This window comes from Larus michahellis, chromosome 1, assembly GCF_964199755.1.
Source record: "Larus michahellis chromosome 1, bLarMic1.1, whole genome shotgun sequence".
In the NCBI taxonomy this organism is placed as follows: Eukaryota; Metazoa; Chordata; class Aves; order Charadriiformes; family Laridae; genus Larus; species Larus michahellis.
In genome coordinates, this window is record NC_133896.1 from 67089853 (window position 1) to 67108568 (window position 18716).

Genomic DNA, 18716 nt, shown 5'->3' on the forward strand with positions numbered 1-18716 from the left:
TCTCAACCTAAGCCATTCTGCTTATTTTAGAAAGGGCAGCCCCTTGGAGGTCAAGTTTTCACCAGGTCATTAAACCAACTAAACAGATTCCAGCAACCCAGACAGGTCAGAAGGAGAGGAAGGATCACGAAATCCAATCGGTAACCCGTATCCAAGTTGTTCTCAGTTACACGCTTTCTTTCCAGGTTTTTTCCGCTCTCAGTGTTTTAAAGTCTCTGGTTTTACAACTATATTTAAAGTTCATTTGTACTTTAATTATGAAGTGATCTAACCACCTTTTGCCAAATTGCCTGACATTCTCATCTAAACGGTTTACCAGGTCACAGGGCAAGTCATCCTAAAATAATGATCAAGTCATCAGAGAGATTAAGCTTCTACCTTTTAAACTGCTACGTATAAACACAATTCCCCTGCCCAAACAAGTTGGCCACCCTTCTACTAACAGTTTAAAGATTACGTTTATAAACAATGATCTATTAAAAAGAAATACCCTTTCTCTCCTCCCTCTCTCCCCACCCAGCACACACACCCGATTTCACCTACAATGCCTTCGCAGTTTTCACAAGCGGGATGGTGGGCTTTTTGTGCTTGGGTTTTTGTTTTCTGTTGTGGGTTTTTTTTTTTTTAAAGTAAAAAGGGAGTGAAGTCCCGGACAACGCCACGCACTACTAGTTTCTCACCTGCTCCGAAGCAACCTCTACAAAAGCCAGCTCTGAAGTCTAAGACCATACAGGTCCCCTGGCGCCCCCAGCACGGACACCGAGGCCTACAGGACGACGACACACGAAACCCCAGCACCGGGAGTGGGGGGAAGGGGCTCCCCCGCTTCCCACCTCCACCGCTCAGCCCTCAGAGAGCCCGAGGCACACGACGAGCCCCTGCCGGCCCCGCCGGGCCCATCCCAGCCCCCCGCCGTGTCCCCAGCCCAGACGGGCGGTACCTTGGGGGGCCGGATCTTGCAGATGCCGGTTTTCTCTGCCAGGCCGCGAATGCGGCCGATGAAGCCGAGTGGGTCGCTGAACTCCTCCCAGCTGGGCTCGAACACGGGGCACTCGGGCGGGGGGACGAACTCGGCCGCATAGCGCGACCCACCACCCCCCGACATGGCCGCAGGGGGTGGTTGACGCCGACGGGGGGGAATGGGGGAGGGGGAATGCACCCGGGGCCGCGGCGGCAGGGGGGCCCTCAGGGGCGGCCGGCGGGGCTGGGCCGGCGGCTGAGGCGCATCCTCCAGCGGCGGCTACCAGGCAGAACGGGCGCCGGTGGAAGTCGGAAGCCGTGCGGAGCGGCGGGGGCGGTGGCTGATGCTGTTGCCGAGTGTTGTTGTCCCGTCCCCCGAGGCTGCCTCCCCCCACTGCCGAGCCCCTCTCGCTCGTTTTCCAGCTCGCCGGAAATTACGCGTCTCCTTCTAAGCCCTCCCCCCGGAAGCGCCAAGCGCTGTTGCCTTCCGACCCAAAAAGTAGTCCCTCCCCGGCTCTTCCGGCCAGGCGGCTCACAGACGCCCGCCACCCCGGGCCCGCCGCTCCACGGGCGGCGCTCCACCGGCAGAACCGTCAGCCCTTCAGTCCACCCTTACGGGGGTGGGGAGGAGAGTCGAGGAGGGGCGGGGCCGCCTTCACTTCCGCCGCGGAGGAATGTGCGACGAAACTCGAGCCATTCGCTTCCGGTGCCGAAAAGGGGCCGGTTCGCCCATTGTCTGAGCCGGACGTCAGGAGGAGGGGCTTAAGCCACGCCCCCTTCCCTTAGGCCCCGCACCTCCATCACAGGCCCCGCCCCGCGGCAGCTGCCGCGGGGCGGGGCCTGTGATGGAGGTGCGGGGCCTGTGAGGGAGGGGGCGGGGCCTGTGAGGGAGGGGGCGAGGACTGCCGTTACCTCAGGGCCAAAATGTCAGTTACTCACAAGGTAGGATGCACTTAGCACCTCTTTTTACCGCGTTACGACATAAATCTTTTTTAAAGACTGCGTGGTTTGGGTTGTTTTTTTTTAACCAGAAGCCTGCCTTCGGCGTTCGCCGTGCTCCGCGCCTCACTTTCCCCGTTTATTCCCGATGCACCCTTTCGGCGGCGGGTAAAAGTTATTTTCCGTTCATTTTTCCTGCTACCGTGAGGCGTTTTGAGACCTCCTTCAGACAGACCCAAGACGTTTATCCTCATCGCTCCCCCACCGGATCGAAGAGGCATCACCTGCATGTGGCATATGGGAAACAAATGGCTCTGACGCAAATGGGTTAATTTTGACAAAAGTTATAGGTAAGATGCAAACTGGTCTTATAAAATATGGAGTTTGCCAGTGATTATTGGGTTGTCGCAACATATTCTTACATTTTTCTAAGCGTTTCCGACATGGATGCCTGGTACTTCACGACTACGAAGCATGTGTACTGCAGATGTTTCCTTATCACTCTCTAGAAATTATATTTCGAAGTACTCCTGCTATTTTTATTTTTCTTTTATTATTTGGTTGTGTCTCTCATCTGATGAGCTATACGAGATTCTTTTAAGGAAATGTATGTGTATATTATGTATATGTAATATGTATCTGTATGTGTCTACGTTAACATATGTGTGGATGTGTGTTATGGTTTGAAGAACCCACAACAATTTATTGTCGTTTAGGCAATTATTCTATCACCTGATGACCCCTTCCTACCCGGGAAGGGGAATCGGGGAAAAGACAAGGAAACCCAAGGGTTGAAATATAAGCAAATTTAATAAAATAAGACTGAATAATTAAGGTTACTAATACTAAAGAGACAATATTGATCCAACACCAATATAAAATATACAAGGATTATACTCTGCCCACTCTATCAGCAGGAAGCTGTGCACTCCCAGCAGTGGAGAGCAAACGTCGGACACTGCGAGCGCTGCAGCTTCGGAAGGAAAGGAAGGGCTCAGGGGTCCGGCATCAGGGCAACAAGTTCTCCGTATTGCAGCCATCGTAGGAGAGAAAGAACTCCTCAGCAAACTTTCTAATTTATATTGAATGTGACATTCATGGTATGAAATTACCCTGTTGGCCAGCCTGGGTCAAGTGCCCGGGTCTCGCTCCTCCTCATCCCTGCGCCTGGTGAGCTCGAAAACACTGAGACCTTGAAACCCGCACCCCACAGCTGGCTGCAAAGTAAATATTTTCACAAAATCAGACGGTAGAGTTTTCTAAAAGTGCAGTTTTCCCAAGCATTAGAAGAGACTTCACTGAAAAGTAAAATTACTGAAAGATAAATTAGCCCTGTGTTGCTCAAACCGGGACAGCCTGTTCTACGCCCAACAGCGGGATCGCCAGCGCACCCCATTTCCAAGATATGCGGTGACTGAGCCAGGAGGGAAAAAACTCCATGCTGGAAAGCACCTAATCCATGCAAAAGCTTCACTTTGACACCCACCCGGTCTTTTACCGACCTACCCTACGCTTTTCTCTCTTTGATTGAGAAAATTGGTAAGAAAAAATGGACGTTTGGGTGGGATATTGCGCCGCCCTTGATGTACACAGTCCCCACTTGCAGACTGCATTTACCCTGACAACATAGAAACAGGATTTCTAACCCAAAAACCCGCGTTTCTCCCCAAAATAACCCCGCTCCCCCCCTCCCCCCGCCCACCGAGGGCCGGCGGCGCTGCCAGCGGCGCGCGCACCCGCTACCCCGCCCACTGCGCCGCCCGCGCACGCGCAGTGGGCCACCCACCCCAAAGGACTACAACTCCCAGAGGCGCCGGCGCGGGAGCCCTGCCGCCCGTGTCGCCAGCGCTGATTGGTAGAGGCCGTCGGCGCCGCATGGAAGGCTGCCTGTGATTGGAGGAGGCGGCGAGCGGCAGGCTGTCTCGCCGTTTAAGTTGCTGTGGGTCGGTTGTGGCGGTTGTTTTGCCGTTGGGGGCCCCTCGTGGTAGAGGGCTTTGAGGCGGCGGCGGCCCTGGCCGTATGCAGGTGGTGCCGGTCTCCTCCTGCGCTGCCTCGGGAGCTTGTCCCTGGCTCGTTTGGTGGGGGGCTTGTGAGGGGCTTTCACGCCTGGCGATGGCCGTTCCCGGCGCGGCCTGCGGCGCGCCCTAGCCCGTGTCTCCGCCGGCCACCTCCGCCAGCAGCCCGGCCGAACCCCGGCTGGAAGCTTCTGTCCCCTGCCCGCGGGGAGCCCGGCCCTTCCGCAGGGGAGCCATGAGCGCGACGGACCGCCCTGCGGGGACCTCCCCTCGCTCCAGAAGGTAGTGTGGGGGCTGTCTCCCTGGTCACCCTGTGCCCAAACTGCTCTACGGCCTCTGGCCCCCGAGCTCTTCCCTTTTTGTCCGGTGGCCAGGTCTTAAGGCACTGCATTGTCTGCTCTTGTACCTGCTGTGCTACCTTATGCCTTTCCATTTCTGCTGTTCTTCAGCTGAGTAATAAAGTATTCATCTTGTGCCTGTTACCTGTTTCCTTCTGTTGCTGTTACTTGTTTTTTTACAAGTGTGTTGTTTAAGGCGTTTCTGGTGAGAAACCTCCTACGTTAAATAACCGTATTATTGCGTACTTAATACTTTCCTGCTAAGAGTTAAAGCTTGGCATGTTTTCATGGATGTAGCACACTGAGGCTGTATCTAAGCAGCTTTGGTAAGCAGTCCATGAAGGTTACCATTGTCTCAGTGTCACCTGCCAGATCATTTTATGATCAAAGTTCTGACACTGGCTCCAGAATCAGATTCTGGACTGTGTTTTTCTTAAGCAGATCTTCGGTGAAGAGGCCTCTTAGCTTTAATTCTGTTACTCAAGGTATCATTTAAAAAAAAAAAGTGTTTGTCAGATCAACATAAATAAAAAAAAGTGCTCCAAGAGAGTTTTGAACTCTGTGTGCAGCTGTATTTGCAAATTTGTTGCTTGTTTGAGCGGATTAAATGTTTGAATTCAGTCAACATTAGTTAAAATTTAGATTAGATATGAGGAAGAAATTTTTCACTCTGAGGGTGGTGAGATACTGGAACACCTTGCCTAGGGAAGTTGTGGAGGCCTCATCCCTGGAGGTGTTCAAGGCCAGGCTGGATGGGGCTTTGAAAAACCAGGTCTGGTAGAAGGTGTCCTGCCCATAGCAGGTGGGGTGGAACTAGATGATCTTTAAGGTCCCTTCCAACCCAAACTATTCTATGAAAATAAAAATCAGATATATAATTACACATACATGTTCTTGACCTGATTTGTGTGGTGTTGACATGCTTTCCATCTAGTACCTCAACATAAGATTTGAGAACTTGGAAGCTTCTATTTCACTATCAAGGGTGGACAAGCTGTGTAGATAAGAACATCAAGTACGCAAGAAAGGAAAGCATGTAGACTCCTAGACCTACACCTTAAATTATGGTGGCTGGTGCTGTAGAAAGTGTTTTTCTCTCTGGGTATCAGGAAGTGATTCTGTCAAAGATTATGTCTTCCTGTGTATCTTGCAGTGGCTGCTGCTTCTAATTGCACAACAATGGACTTTTTTGTCTGCTTTGTTCTCTCTTTCTTTTCGTTCCTCCTCTTCCTTTCACATTCACTCTCCCCAAATAATGTATGAGACTTGTCTTCCATAACATTTTTGTTTCTCCCTTTTCCATCAGTTGTCCCCATCTCTGCAGTATAGTAACCCTGCAAGCTGTTCTACATCAGAGCTTTTGGTTCTCCTAAATGCCGCAATCTCCTGGTTTAATACCCAGAGCACAGACAAGACAATCTGTGTTTAAAATTGAATCTGTGTTAAAACTGAAAATTTATTTTTAACTATTTTAGAAGGTTTTTTATTTTATTGTCTGAAGCTCACACGTAATTAGAAACTGTTTCTGTCCCGGCTGGCAACCCGCCATGTCTCCTCCAGATACGCTAGTTCTCAGTCTCCATGTCAGGAGGACCTTACTCCTCTCCCTTCAATCAATGAGCGTTTGGCCTTTCTCCGCCCTTCCCGGGAGCTGCTAGAATACTACCGCAGGAAGATTGCTGACTTCGATGAGGAACATGAGGATTTGGTAAAAAGGCTGGAGAGATACAAAGAAACGTACGATGAGCAGGTTAGGAAAGAGTTTTTGAATGCTGATCCTTATACAAACATAATTTTAGTATTTTTCTTCAGTTGAAAACTCAGCACAGGTGGTCTTAAGATTTACCAGTAATGTGTTAGAACTCAGCCTAAGAAGAAATAAGTAGATATCAGGGTTTGATTGTAAAATATAGCTTTCTGTCCTCTGTCAAAGCAAAGGAAAACATGCCTGTAGGATATTCTTCTATTCTTATAGTTTGGTTATATCTTCACAGGGAGTTGTTTTTGAGTTTTTTTTATTTAATTAAAGCCTGAGTTTAGATGTTCCATTCCAGTGTGGTCCACCTTCTTTCCCTTGTTTCTCACAGTGAAGAGTGAGTGCTTGTTTGTCCAGATTTAATGAGCTTTGAGGTACAGATATAATTCGTATTTACTGCAATGGAATTCATAAGCTTGGCCATAGGCTATTAAGCAGTAGTACTACACAGCGAATAAATGTGAATTTAAAAGAAACTCCAAAACCTAAAAGTCTTTGCCTTTTAAGAGGAAGAAATCTTACAGAATGTCTGTAACTTCAGTGCTCTGATATGCCTTACAGCATATGTCTCTCTAGCAGTCATGTTTGTAATTGTGAATGACCCTTTGGGAATAGAATGATCACTTCTGAAGTGGTTGAGGTGCCTCCTCAAGTACTGGCCATGCTTGAAGCAGTCCGAAAGCTCTCAGGAAATACGTGGTGCACAACTTTCAACATAAGGGGGAAAAAGAGGAGCAGGTTCCAAAATACTGCCTTCTCTTCTACGGGCATGGTTTTCTGAAAGGTTTGTTAGTTTTCCATACCAAGTAGAAAATCATTAATGAAACTTAGTAACTAGCCAGATTTCTCACTACTAAACCATACAGATATTTTAATGTTTATTCTTCAGTAGTCTCTTTGTAAGCGTCAGTGCTATTACAGAGGCTTTGCTAGGTTTTTGTTGATGTCAGACTCCCCATACCTGTGCTGCTCTGACTGCCAGTGCAACCACTGGAAACTGGAGACCCTAGCTTAGGCCTTAAATTTGACTGTTGTATGACACTGACAGTGGTTCTCAGGGCTCAGAACTCCCTGTTGAAACATATTTTTTTTTAACAGTTTTTCCAATACTGCCCTCGTCTGGTCAAATTTGGTAAGAGAATAAAATAATTCTAACAATTATTTTATTCTAACAAATAAAATAATTGAACTGGCAGCTGTTCTATACCAATTAGTTACAGGCTCAGGGCACAAGCAATTTGAAGCTTGTAAGTGTTACCCAATGCTCTGTATCATTTCAAGTACCTCATTCTCTCTGTCTAGCACAAATTGCAGCAGGAAGTGTGTCAGCGGGAAGAGGAGATTGCAGAGTTGCAAAAGGCTTTGAGCGACATGCAAGTCTACCTCTTCCAGGAGAGGGAACATGTCCTTCGTCTTTACTCAGAGAATGACCGGCTGAAAATCAGGTGTGCTGTCTTAGGTGGTGGGCTGGGTCACTGGCAGTGGCAATTGCATGCGTTATGTTCTAGTGCTCATCTAGATTTGGAGTCTTCAGAGAAGCAATTGCACAACACTTCCTAGGGAGGGCTCCTATGAAATTGTACCAATCTTGGAGGTGGAACACGATCTACTGGGCTGCTAAATAAGTTTCCACTTACTATTATTCCTCCTGTTCCAGTAGGAGAAGGAAGAGCAGAAGTTGTACATAGATTTAGATTTGAATTGTGAGTTGACAGTTTGAATGTGGAGGTTCTGATTTAAGCAGACTGTGGTGGGTTGACCTTGGCTGGATGCCAAGTGCCCACCAAGGTGCTCTATCACTCCACCTCCTCAACCAGACAGGGGGAGAAAAAAGTATGATGAAAGGTTCATTGGTCAAGATAAAGACAGGGAGAAATCAAGACAGTAAAAGTCAAATCAGAGTAGGATAATGAGAAATTAAATACTAAGATGCCTTCCCCCACCCCTCCCTTATTCCCACGTTCAACTTCACTCCCAATTTCTCTGCCTCCTTCCCCTGAGCAGTGCAGGGGGATGAGGAATGGGGCTTGTGGTCACTTCATCACATATTGTTTTTGCAGCTCCTTCCTCCCAGCTGTCTTCCCCTGCTCCAGTGTGGGGTCCCACCCATGGGAGACAGTCCTCCACGAACTTCTCCAATGTGACTCCTTCCCACAGGCCGCAGTTCTTCATGAACTGCTCCAGTGTTGGTCCTTTCCACAGGGTACAGTTCTTCATGAAGAGACAGCTCCAGCATGGGTCCCTCCCAGGGTCACAAGTCCTGCTAGCAAACCTGCTCCAGCATGGGCTTCTCTCTTCCCATGGGTCCACAGGTCCTGCCAGGAGCCTGCTCCTTTGGGCTCATCCACTTGCTCCTGTGTGGGGTCTTCCACTGCAGGTGGATATTTGCTCCACTGTGGACCTCCATGGGCTGCAGGGGGACAGCCTGCCTAACCATGGTCTTCATGGGAATCTCTGCTCTGGTGCCTGGAGCACCTCCTCCCGCTTCTTCACTGGCCTTGGTGTCTGCAGGGCTGTTTCTTTCACATGTTCTCACTCTTCTCTCTTCCAGCTGCTTCTGTGCAGCAGTTTTCCCCCCCTCTTCTTAAATGTTATCACAGAGGTGGTACCACTGTCACTGATTGGCTTGGCCTTGGCCAGCAGTGGGTCTGTCTTGGGGCTGTCTGGCATTGGCTTTATTGGACATGGGGGAAGCTTCTGGCATCTTCTCACAGAAGCCACACCTGTATCCCCCCAGCTACGAAAACCTTGCCATGCAAACCCAATGCATAGACCTTGCACCTGCCTGGCAGAACTTCCTCCCTCAGCCCTAAAAACACTTGAGCTCAAATAGAAAATACAGACCAAAGCAAATAGTTTCCCCTCACTCTATGAGATTGTGTTGACAGCTGCTACTTTTTAATGCCATTTAGTTGGTGAACTGGAATATAACCTGCTGTACCAGACTAGCTGCCAATGGTAAAGGGGTTCCCAACCTTTTTCAGAACATTTGTGGGTGATAAAGTTTTGGTTTGTTAAAGGTTTAAAAACTTAACGTCGAAATGTGTGTTGGTGTGCTTTGGCACTTCTCACAAGTGTGATGAAAAGTCTAATACAGCCCTTACTCTAGTTTGCTTTAAGAACAACAGGCACTTACAATCTGTTGAATGAAGTATCTGAAAGGGTTTTAGGTAGTTCATAACTCTGGAATGCAAACTCTTTGCCACCATGTGCTATTGCTCTATCAGCCTGTGTAGTATTGTCATATTTGAAAAGACAAGAGCTCCCCAATGCCAGTGGAATTGGTGGTGTTCTTATTATATTGGCAACATCAGTATTGTCTTTGGGAGTTTGTTTTTAAAGCAGTATTCTCAAGACCTGTAACACTTTGGAAAACTTGTAAGCATTAATGAGTAAACTAGAAGGACAGCGTGTCACAATGTCTTGATCTCCTTAAAAATAGCAATGTGCTGACCACTTTCTTTGAATTCCAGGGAATTGGAGGATAGAAAAAAAATTCAACATCTCCTGGCTTTAGTGGGAACAGACAAAGGAGAGGTTACATATTTTCACAAGGAGCCTCCACATAAGGCAAGTTCCATTTTTCAGTAGAACTCTGCTTTTGATGGTAACATGAAGATCTGTACCCTAAGGCTGACCACAGACCAGATCTGTCCCACAAGTCAGAAGTTGCTAAACGAGCCCAAAGCAGGAGGCATCTGTAGTTCTTTAGCAACATCAGGCTTTAGTATAGCTGCTGACAGGTAAGTAGGAACAGGCACACTGGAAGTAGGTCCTCTTAGCATCAGTCCCCTTCTACCTTCAAAACATACCTCCAGATCAGCCTTCTAAATCTCAGACAGGAGTCCGAAGCCATCTGGCAAATGGTCATTGAGAAGCTGGAGAGAACACCACAAAGAGAGAAAGAAAAAAAGGTAAGTGCAGAAAATGACTAGGTGTGGTGTTTGAAGATCAGCTATCTCAGAGTGCCTGTCTTCTTAAGGCCTCAGTAAAGAATAATGCAGTGTTGAGGTTGCTGCAGCAGTTTCCTGGGCAGAAGACTGCAGAAGAGCCATCCTCTCTAGGCAATATTGTATCGCATATTTCAGAAGTAATGTCAAATTGATTAAATGGCAGTGCATATGAAGCACAGTGTAGTTCAATCTACTTAGTCATGAATGATTCGGACATACGGAGACTATGATGGAATATAGGATTTGTCTTGGAAATAAGGTGCAGAAAAAGGATTAAATATGCTGGATTGTGGTTCTTCTGCACTTCTCAAGCAGTTCAAAAATCTTGCAGAAGCTTTAAAATTCCCTAGGGTAGCTCTAAAATTAGGTCTATTATATAACATCAACCTCAAGATAAGCATTGAGGTTATAACCTCATGGCCTTTTGTTTCTGTTAAGTGGGTTTCAGCTCAACAATTGAGTTGTTTCGATAGTTTTATCGGTTAGCTTTTATCCCAAGCTTGTTCAGTAGCTTGAGTGAATGTGCTGTTAAATCAAGCTTCATGTTTCTCTGTCTTGCTAAGGCAAGTAGGAGTATGTAAGAAGGAAATAACATAATCCTCATCTTCACCTTCCCTCTTCTCTCTGTTCCCAAAATGCTCCTTTTCCTGCTGAGGGTTCTGATTTTCATCCTAATGAAGCCAGCAAGGGCAGGATTACTTTCCATTTTTTCTGGTGAAAAAAAAAAAAAAAAAAGAGGGAGAAATGGCAAAACTCAGCCATGATAAAGGAAATTTTTCAACGTGGACATTACACTTGTGAATGTCTTCCATGTCTTGTGGTAGAAGTAAGGTAATACTGTTCTCTTGGATATCTCTCTTTACTCTTTAAGATTTATTCTTGACCATTGCAACTTTAAGTCAGCTGTTCAGCTGAACTATTTAATCTTTTTTCTATAGGTTACTGTTCTGCAAAGGCCAGTTAAATCCAGAGATCCACATGAACGAAATGATACTTCTGCAACAGGTACTACACCAGGCTGATCTAACAGCAGCTCAGCTATTGATACTTGTTTCTCTGTGTGTTTTTGTCTTACTGTGAATACTTTGGTATGCCTTCATTAAATTCCTTAAATGTATCCCTGTGTACATACATGCAGTACTCTTGGCTTCCCTTCAAAATCTTTTAAAATAACTTGAGCTGGTTCTCATGTCCATCATCCACTCAACTAGGGAAGAGGCTGGTATGCCTGTGGAATGGCTGTTCTGGGACTATACAGGTACCAACTGGACAGGCACCCTTATCCACAGCTATTCCAAGGTGTGGGGTTCTGCCTGCCTTTAGCGTAGACAGCGGTGTGGATCTGTGTGCCTACTTACTGATTTTTTCTTTTGAAAGAACTGCCTTTTCCACATTGACTGAAATTAGCTAACAAACTCAAAACTCATCCAAGGCTAGATGCTTGTGCACCTGTGTCACCTGCCTATTCATCATTCATTTAAGAAAATTTAAGATTGCTTTCTATATATGCCAAAAAGATTAGCAAGTTGCCTAAATATTGTGGTGTGATAGCATGGGATAAAGTTATGCAATCACCCTAAGTTCTGAAACTTTTCATCCAGCTACTCCTTCTGGAAGTCCTTGTGACTGTAGCACTGTCAAGCTTTTTCCTGTTCTTGTAGGCCAGTCAGCACATACAACATTTGATCCTTGGAAGGGTGCTGGATTGGAAACCCCTTTTCTACTTCTGTTAAATTTCTGCAATAGGCACCAAGAGGAGCACTTCAAAACCAGCAGCAAAAGGAGAGAAACCAGAAAGTCCTGAGAGATATCGGAGAGACAATCAAACACTCCTGCTTCAGGTAAAAACATTTGCTAACTGATGGACATAATTCCTGGCTGTCCAGGAAATTATGATAAATATGCTGTTTGCTTACATAAGATGTAGACATAGCAATTTTATCAGTCCCCACATTTTATTATGGGTTTACACTTTCTGTCAGTTTACTTAGCTGTTTCTTTGTGATGAACATAGGCTTAGATTTAAGAACGTGCATCTGATTATGGAAGATTTACATAAGCAGATGTTCCAGTAATGTCAGCTGGAATGTGTTACCCTTACATACAGAAAGTGTAATTGATGTTATCTCCCATAATTTGATTGTGACTATCAATTTACATTAAACCTACAGAAGATCTGCAGGGTCGGGTATTTTGTGGAAGTCTGACAAAAGTAATGTGTCTGAGTCGGAATTAGGCAGCCCCAATAAGATGCGCTAGTATAATGAAGTGCTCACTTCAGTGAAAGATAGGGTGTAGATAGCATGACAGAATGAAAGATAAAATGTATAGAATCATTGGGGAAGATACCAGAAGATCTATGGAAAGCAAGAGAAACCATGAGTCAAGAAAAGCAAATTAAAAAGCAGACTTGTATAGCAGATAGATTTATTTTTATTTTTTTGGTCACGAGCAGTGGTGACTGACCTAGTGGCCAGTTAGCTGTCTAACAACACTTACTCTGGAGCAAAAGCATCATATGAAAAATAAGCGGTCTAAATACACACCAAGTTTTTTCAGATAGTTTCTTACACATAGGCCAGATGGACATTTTTCAATTACTTGCTCCAGTTTGTCTCCCTGTGTGCCTTAGATCAAGATTCTTTGCATCCCTCTCCTTCGCTTATTATCTTGTTTACATTTAGTGATTCATTCTGGTTGAGTAATTTCTTTTGTTCAAGATACATGGATTTACTGCCTTCCTAGTATTTAGATATTTTTATATCACCATTTCATTGGAAGGTGGTAGCATAGGGGCAGAAGTGTATCTGCATATTCCACAGGATTTGTCACATTCTATGTGCAATTTAAATCTTTCCTATATCTTCTATCTATTGTTGCTGCTTATAATATGCCTGTCTTGCTTATAGCATTTTTTTTTCTTCAAATGTTTTAGTTGTTTGAAATACTTAGCATTAAAACAAAAATAAAAATTTGAGAAATTCGAAGTCTCAAAGGTATTATTGGGTAGAGCCTTTGATCTGAATCTTGGAATTTAAAAGAGACTTGCAAGGATAGGAGCAGAACTGTTGTGAGGTCTTATTCAGTAATGTCTTTGTATGCCTCTTCAGGTGGAGGCCCTGCAAGCTCAGATAGAAGAACAGACACGATTATCCAAGGAACAGGTTGAGGCACTACTAGAGGACAGGCGGATTCACATGGAGGAAGCCCAGGTCCAACATCAGAGGGACCAGGACAAGATCAAAACTATAACAGATAAGTGAGTGTGAGAGAATGACTGTGATATAGTCATGAGATGAGAAGAGAGGGGAACAAAAGAAATGTTTTGGCTTTCAGTATGTTGCTTTCTCCAGCAGTCAGAAAAGCAAATTATGCAGCCATCTGTTTGGTAGTGTGTGTGTGGAAGGAGACGAATGGAGTAATCTACATATTAAAAATCCTTTTTCACATTGGAAGAATATTACTTCTTTCATTAGATGAGAAGAGCTAAACTCATTAGGAAAGCACCTTTTCTTTCTTCCATGCTTCTTTTAACTTGCAATGATGACTGAGGAAATTGAGGAACTAGGAAAGAAGTTAATTAACTCCACTGGAATCCCTTTTTACAGACTCCATAAGACTCAGAATCTCTTATATGAGAGTACCCGTGACTTTCTCCAGCTCAAGTTTGATGCCCGAGCTAATGAGAAAGCATGGATGGCAGAGAAGGACAGTCTGTTGAGGAAACTTGACAAAGATCTGGATCAGCTTATTATCAGCAAGGAGCCAGGGAGAGAGAAGAAGCAGAGAGACACCAAGAAGATACTTCGCGCAGATGATGGGGCTCATAAACTCCACAGCAGAGAAATAAAGGTAATCTTTTGTCCTAGGTAGAGGCTCTTTAACAGTTGTTGACTAGAAGATTGCAAGCATCTGGGTTTTGCCAAGATAGGCAGTAGCTTGCAGCTGTTCCAAAGCTGTACTGGATTGTTTTGGTTGATACTAATGTAAAAGAAAAATCCTCTCCTGCCTCAAAATCAACATTGCTTGCAAATTTCAGGTAAAATGTATAGTTAGGATTTATGGTAGCACTTCACTGTCCAGGTTTTTTTATGCCCAGAACAAATCCCTACTCTGCAAAGCCACGTGATATATGGGCCAACAGTTCTTAACCTGCTTGTTGCATATGCCTTTCTTTTAGTGTAAAAATGCTCTCAGCTAGTGGACTTAGAATTCAGTGCCTATATCTTCCTTGCTGCTGTCAGGGCAGAATAAGTCCTTTCAATTGATGTCCCCCAGCTCTTCTACAGTAGTCAGGATTTTTCTTCCACTTCTAGTATACTTCCAGTGAGAAGTTGGGAGATCTGAAGTGGGTAAACAGGCAATAGGGAGTTGTTTTTATCTACCACTGAATGCAGATGCTTTTGAAATGCAGTACTGGGCAAGCAGCTGTGAAAAGGGGAATTACAGCATTAGTTGAATATTACTTTTAAGGGGAAGAGGAGAGGGTTCTTTAACTGATTGATGAGCAGTCATGCAGAACTGATAACCTAATTAAAAGGTTTTGTTAAAGGAAGTGGTGTTAGAATATTGTCCTTACCTAGTTATTTCATTAGCTATAGTGCCAGTTGTTAATTTTTTTTTGCCTGTCATATTGTCAGTCTATCACACGTGCTTTTCCAGAGCAGTGTGAATTTTGTGAGCACTGGCTCTTGAGCTGATTCTTTTTGTTCCTCCTGTGTCCTAGTCACTGCAAGAACAGCTAATGCAGGAACAACGCCTATCAAACATGTATAGAGAGCAGTGTGTCACCCTGGAAAATGAGCTGGCTAGAATTCGTGAGGAGGGAGATGTTGGCAGAGAGCTCTTCAAGGTAATTAGTCTGTAATCATCTGCTAGCTATGTGATGATCTTGCAGCCTTTATTTTGTATACTCTATTGAGTTTTCATCTCCATAGGAACGCTCAGAAAAGATGGGGAAGCGCCTGAAGCTGATGACTCAGCGATATGAGGCCTTGGAAAAACGTCGTAATATGGAAGTGGAAGGCTTCAGGAATGACATTAAACAGCTTCGGCAGAAGCTGAAAGATGTAGAGAACCAGCTTTTTAAGGTAATAGCTAAGCATTTCTGAGGTAGACTGTTACAGGATTACCCTATAGAGATGTATTCTCCGTATTTAAATGCAGTATTTCCCTAGAGTTTAGGAAATAATTTCTTTCCTAAGTGCTCCTTTAGATACTAGTATTTGACAAAACTTGCCCTCTTATGTATTTTATGAAGCAAAAAAGATTTGTCTTTGTTAATCAGTCAGGCATCAAGCTTGCCAGGAACTGTCCTGATTATACATTAGCTGTGTATTTTTGTTGCAACTCTGAAAAGTTCTTATCCGATACCTGTAGCCCACTTAGCTGTCTCAAAATTGTAAAGCAGTAAAGTAGTTTGTTTCAGAAGTATAGCCTGCAAAGAAAATGATGATTGTTTTTTTTTTTTTTGTGGGCCATAGCGTTTGGTTTCATTCCACTAAGAGGTAGATTATTGACTACTAGATATTGTGAATATTCTATTTATTCCTTTGTTAATATCTTATTTGTAACTCTGCAAAAATCACTGCAGAAACAATGGCTGGAAGTTGAAGCTATGTACTCTGTAGTAGCTTCCAGATGTGTAGATGAACATCAGAACAGCTTAGGGAAGCCACAGCCTTGCTTGGAGTTTAGCGTGAGGTATTTATCTGAGATATGCTTGACAGGATGATCCAGGCATAGCTTTTGTCCAACTGACTGTCTCTCAGGAGTCTGGCAGTGCCACTGATTCACTTGTTTCCTGTACTTCTGGTGCACAGTTCAGTTTGCTTAGACTAATGCATTTGTCTTCACAAAGACAAATGTCTTTGTGGCAGCGGCTATAAGTTTTTAAACTTTATTCTTTAAGGACTAAACAACATATGTGAATGGGGGTAAAACTACCTATCTTTCTACAGAACTGTATGTTCTCTAACTGTGGGTGTGCTCAAAATTGTATTCTTAATTTCTTCACACTTTTAACCACAAGAGGGCAGAGGAACAAAATACTTGCTAGAAGTCTCCAGAGTGATCTTTAAATTCTTCGTATCACTTGAGGTCAAAATGACTACAGATGACTAAATTTCCTGATTTGCATATTAAAATCTTTGACCAAGAACTACATGATGACAATAAGACACTCGAAAGGGTTGATGGAAGAGAGGGCTCGGAGAACAGCTTCCAAGGCTGTGCTGCTCTGCTGTTTAAAGTGACTGGGCTGGCATGCTATCCAGTTCCAGGGTGACAGGAAATGGCAGCAGTGGCTAGCTTGCCATCAGGAATTCTGATTATCCAGCAGACTTTGTTCAGCTCGGTATGGGCCCTATGGCATGGCCTGAGACGAGGTGTTGTACTTGAACTGCTCTTGAATCGTGCACAGTTCAGAAGGCAGCAGGTTGGCCACAGTATTTAAACCACCTCTAGTTCTAGCACCAAAAGGTGATAAAATGCCATCATATCAGGTGAGGTACTTAGAACTAGATAAAAGTTAGTTGCTAAATGTTTTAACTTGCCGCTTTTTGTGGGTCTCTACATAATACAGGAATTAGAAAGGAGTCAATAGGCTACGGGTAAACTTGATTATATTCTATCCAGATTTCTTCCCTGCCAGTAATATAAAACCATAATGTATGAAAGCTTTGTTCTTTGTTTCTGGTTCTGGAGCACCTTTCTGTTGGTGACAACCATTAGCCTAGTGATATTAGCTTAAGCTTCCTCTTGGCTAGCTATGAAGGGTCTCCTTTAGAGGTCTCTCCTTCTTATTATCATCATAATACTCTAAATTGTATTCTGTATAGCTTTGTTTTTCTTAAATCTGTTTTTCTTTTCCTTTTTAGGTGACTTTGAATATCGGACCAGACCAGGATCTTGCAATTCTACATGAGGTCCGCCAAGGAAACAGACTAACCCGTAAAATTCAAGGAGAACTAAAAAACTTAAAAGCTAAAATCTATGGCTTAGAGAATGAACTACGGGTCTGCTGAAGCTGAGGTATTAGCTGACATCCTAGTTTTAGGAATGGGACATTGCTAGGCTGGAGTAGTCATATGTGAGAGCAGCTCCTGCCTGTCTGTTTCCTGGTGTCCAGTGATAGGAGGCTTGAGGAAACCTGCAGTTAATGTCGTAACATTTTACATGAGCCGCTCCTAACATGCCAGATTATATTGCTGTTTCACCTGAGAGATGGCACCTGATAAGACTGACATAGAAAATACATGACTAATACATAAGGAATATGCTTATGACTTACATCTTACCTTCACATCTGTGGTACGGGTCAGTGTATACTGGCCTTCACCTTTATTTGGAGCTTGTTATAAACCATACATGGTTATAATGAAATTAATAATCATGGAAGGATCTAGTTCAAGATCTGAATTGCTTGACTGACCTTTTCCTATGTGAGAAGCAGCTTTTAAAATGGTTTAAATTATTACTGTTTTAGTGCTTAGGCACTTCAGGATGTAACTGGAAATTTTCTTTGAAAAAGACCACATATAGAAAGTATGTACTAAATTTTATTATGTCTGACTCTCCCTTTGACAGTATAATTATTTTAAAATTACTTCCCTTTGCTTGGTTCTAAGCTAATTGGGACAAACGTGACTGATTTAATATGGTGGGAAAAGATAGCCTGTTATAGAACTCATCTGCCATTACCAGCAACATCTATGCTTGTTTTGAATGTTTGAGGGGGAAGGAAACACTACACTGAGTGTCATATTCTCATCCCCTTCTTCGCAGTTTATCCTGACGCACAGAGGAAGGCCATCATAAAAGGCATCTAGTATCTTCCTTAACCACCATGTTCTCTATCTTTGTAGCTTTAAACAATATCATGGTCATGTAGCAACAAATCATGGTCAGCTTTTGCTACAGCAGTTGTTGCTACTGAACTGGAACTGAAATTGGGGTGGAAGAGCGGGTGCCTAGTTGCTACATGATAAATATAACTCTAGCTGTGTGATGATTATCTTTGTACCAGACATCAGGACATCGCAATTCTAGAAAACAGATGAAATCATGAAAAGGGTTACGACTTGGCTTCAGTCCAGTTTATAATTGCAGGTATTCATGCTTTTACTGTAGCATCAGCAAATCTTGTCCACCTTGTAGACTGAGAGCAGATCTGTGTTGGAAAAGGGATTTCAGTGCCTCTGTTTACTCCTGTACCTTTCCTACCTCATTAAATGTGACAGAAGCAGAATAATGTATTTCTGAAGTATACTCCTATAGGCTACCAGCACTCCCTTTCCCATTGAAAAAAACTTAGTGTGTGAGAGCAAGCAGTTTCTTTTGGATGTGGTAGTGGCCATGGAGGTCCTCATTCAGTGTTTGGGAGAGGTGGATATGCAAAAGATGGTTTTGTGCTGTCAAGATTTGGAGAAAGAATTGCTTTTACAGTACTAGCTAAAGCAATGCAGGAGGAAAAATACCCTTAAGTCCCACTTCAATTGTGTATCTTTTTTGTGACAAACTTGCTGTCCCTTATGGTCCTGTGCTGTGGCTTTTATTTTCTATGTGTTCTCGAGGTCAAATTCATCACAAACAGACTTTAGTGTGGGTGGCTGACAATCTGTACCTAGATGCTGAACTACTATTACAACTTACAAGAGGCTGTTTTAAAGTATGTTGCACTAATTAGTTTAGCTGAAAATGCTGAACTGGTTCAGAGCGCGATTCATGAACAACTTGTATGTTGATGCTATGTGGA

General features: G+C 44.1%; 2 protein-coding genes across 5 annotated transcripts in view; one reads left to right on the forward strand and one right to left on the reverse strand.

Moving 5' to 3' along the window:
• Positions 1 to 1410, reverse strand: part of KDM5A (lysine demethylase 5A) — a 51180-nt gene extending 49770 nt beyond the window's left edge. For 3 of the 4 annotated variants that reach the window (XR_012586611.1, XM_074583757.1, XM_074583772.1), the window contains exon 1: positions 941 to 1386. Coding sequence is in view for 3 of the 4 variants with exons in the window: in XM_074583757.1 (XP_074439858.1) it covers positions 941 to 1105 (165 nt within the window). In the remaining variant the exon portion in view is untranslated. Of the gene's footprint in view, positions 1 to 940 lie in introns of all 4 variants that reach the window. The other variant, XM_074583748.1, reaches the window with a different exon arrangement.
• Positions 1411 to 3797: 2387 nt separating this feature from the next.
• CCDC77 (coiled-coil domain containing 77) lies at positions 3798 to 18271 on the forward strand. Its single transcript, XM_074583832.1, has 11 exons — positions 3798 to 4196; positions 5813 to 6002; positions 7311 to 7453; positions 9482 to 9578; positions 10900 to 10966; positions 11708 to 11802; positions 13072 to 13220; positions 13570 to 13813; positions 14688 to 14813; positions 14899 to 15051; positions 16840 to 18271. The coding sequence occupies exons 1-11, from the start codon at positions 4150 to 4152 to the stop codon at positions 16984 to 16986; spliced, it is 1458 nt and encodes a 485-aa protein (XP_074439933.1). The 5' UTR covers positions 3798 to 4149; the 3' UTR covers positions 16987 to 18271.
• Positions 18272 to 18716: the final 445 nt, after the last annotated feature.

Excerpts from the sequence above, each read along its gene's own strand:
- CCDC77 (XM_074583832.1), top strand. The coding sequence starts at position 4,150 with ATGAGCGCGACGGACCGCCCTGCGGGGACCTCCCCTCGCTCCAGAAG. Across the intron at positions 10,967-11,707 it reads AAATGATACTTCTGCAACAG|GCACCAAGAGGAGCACTTCA; the intron begins GTACTACACCAG and ends TTTCTGCAATAG. Across the intron at positions 13,814-14,687 it reads TCCACAGCAGAGAAATAAAG|TCACTGCAAGAACAGCTAAT; the intron begins GTAATCTTTTGT and ends CCTGTGTCCTAG.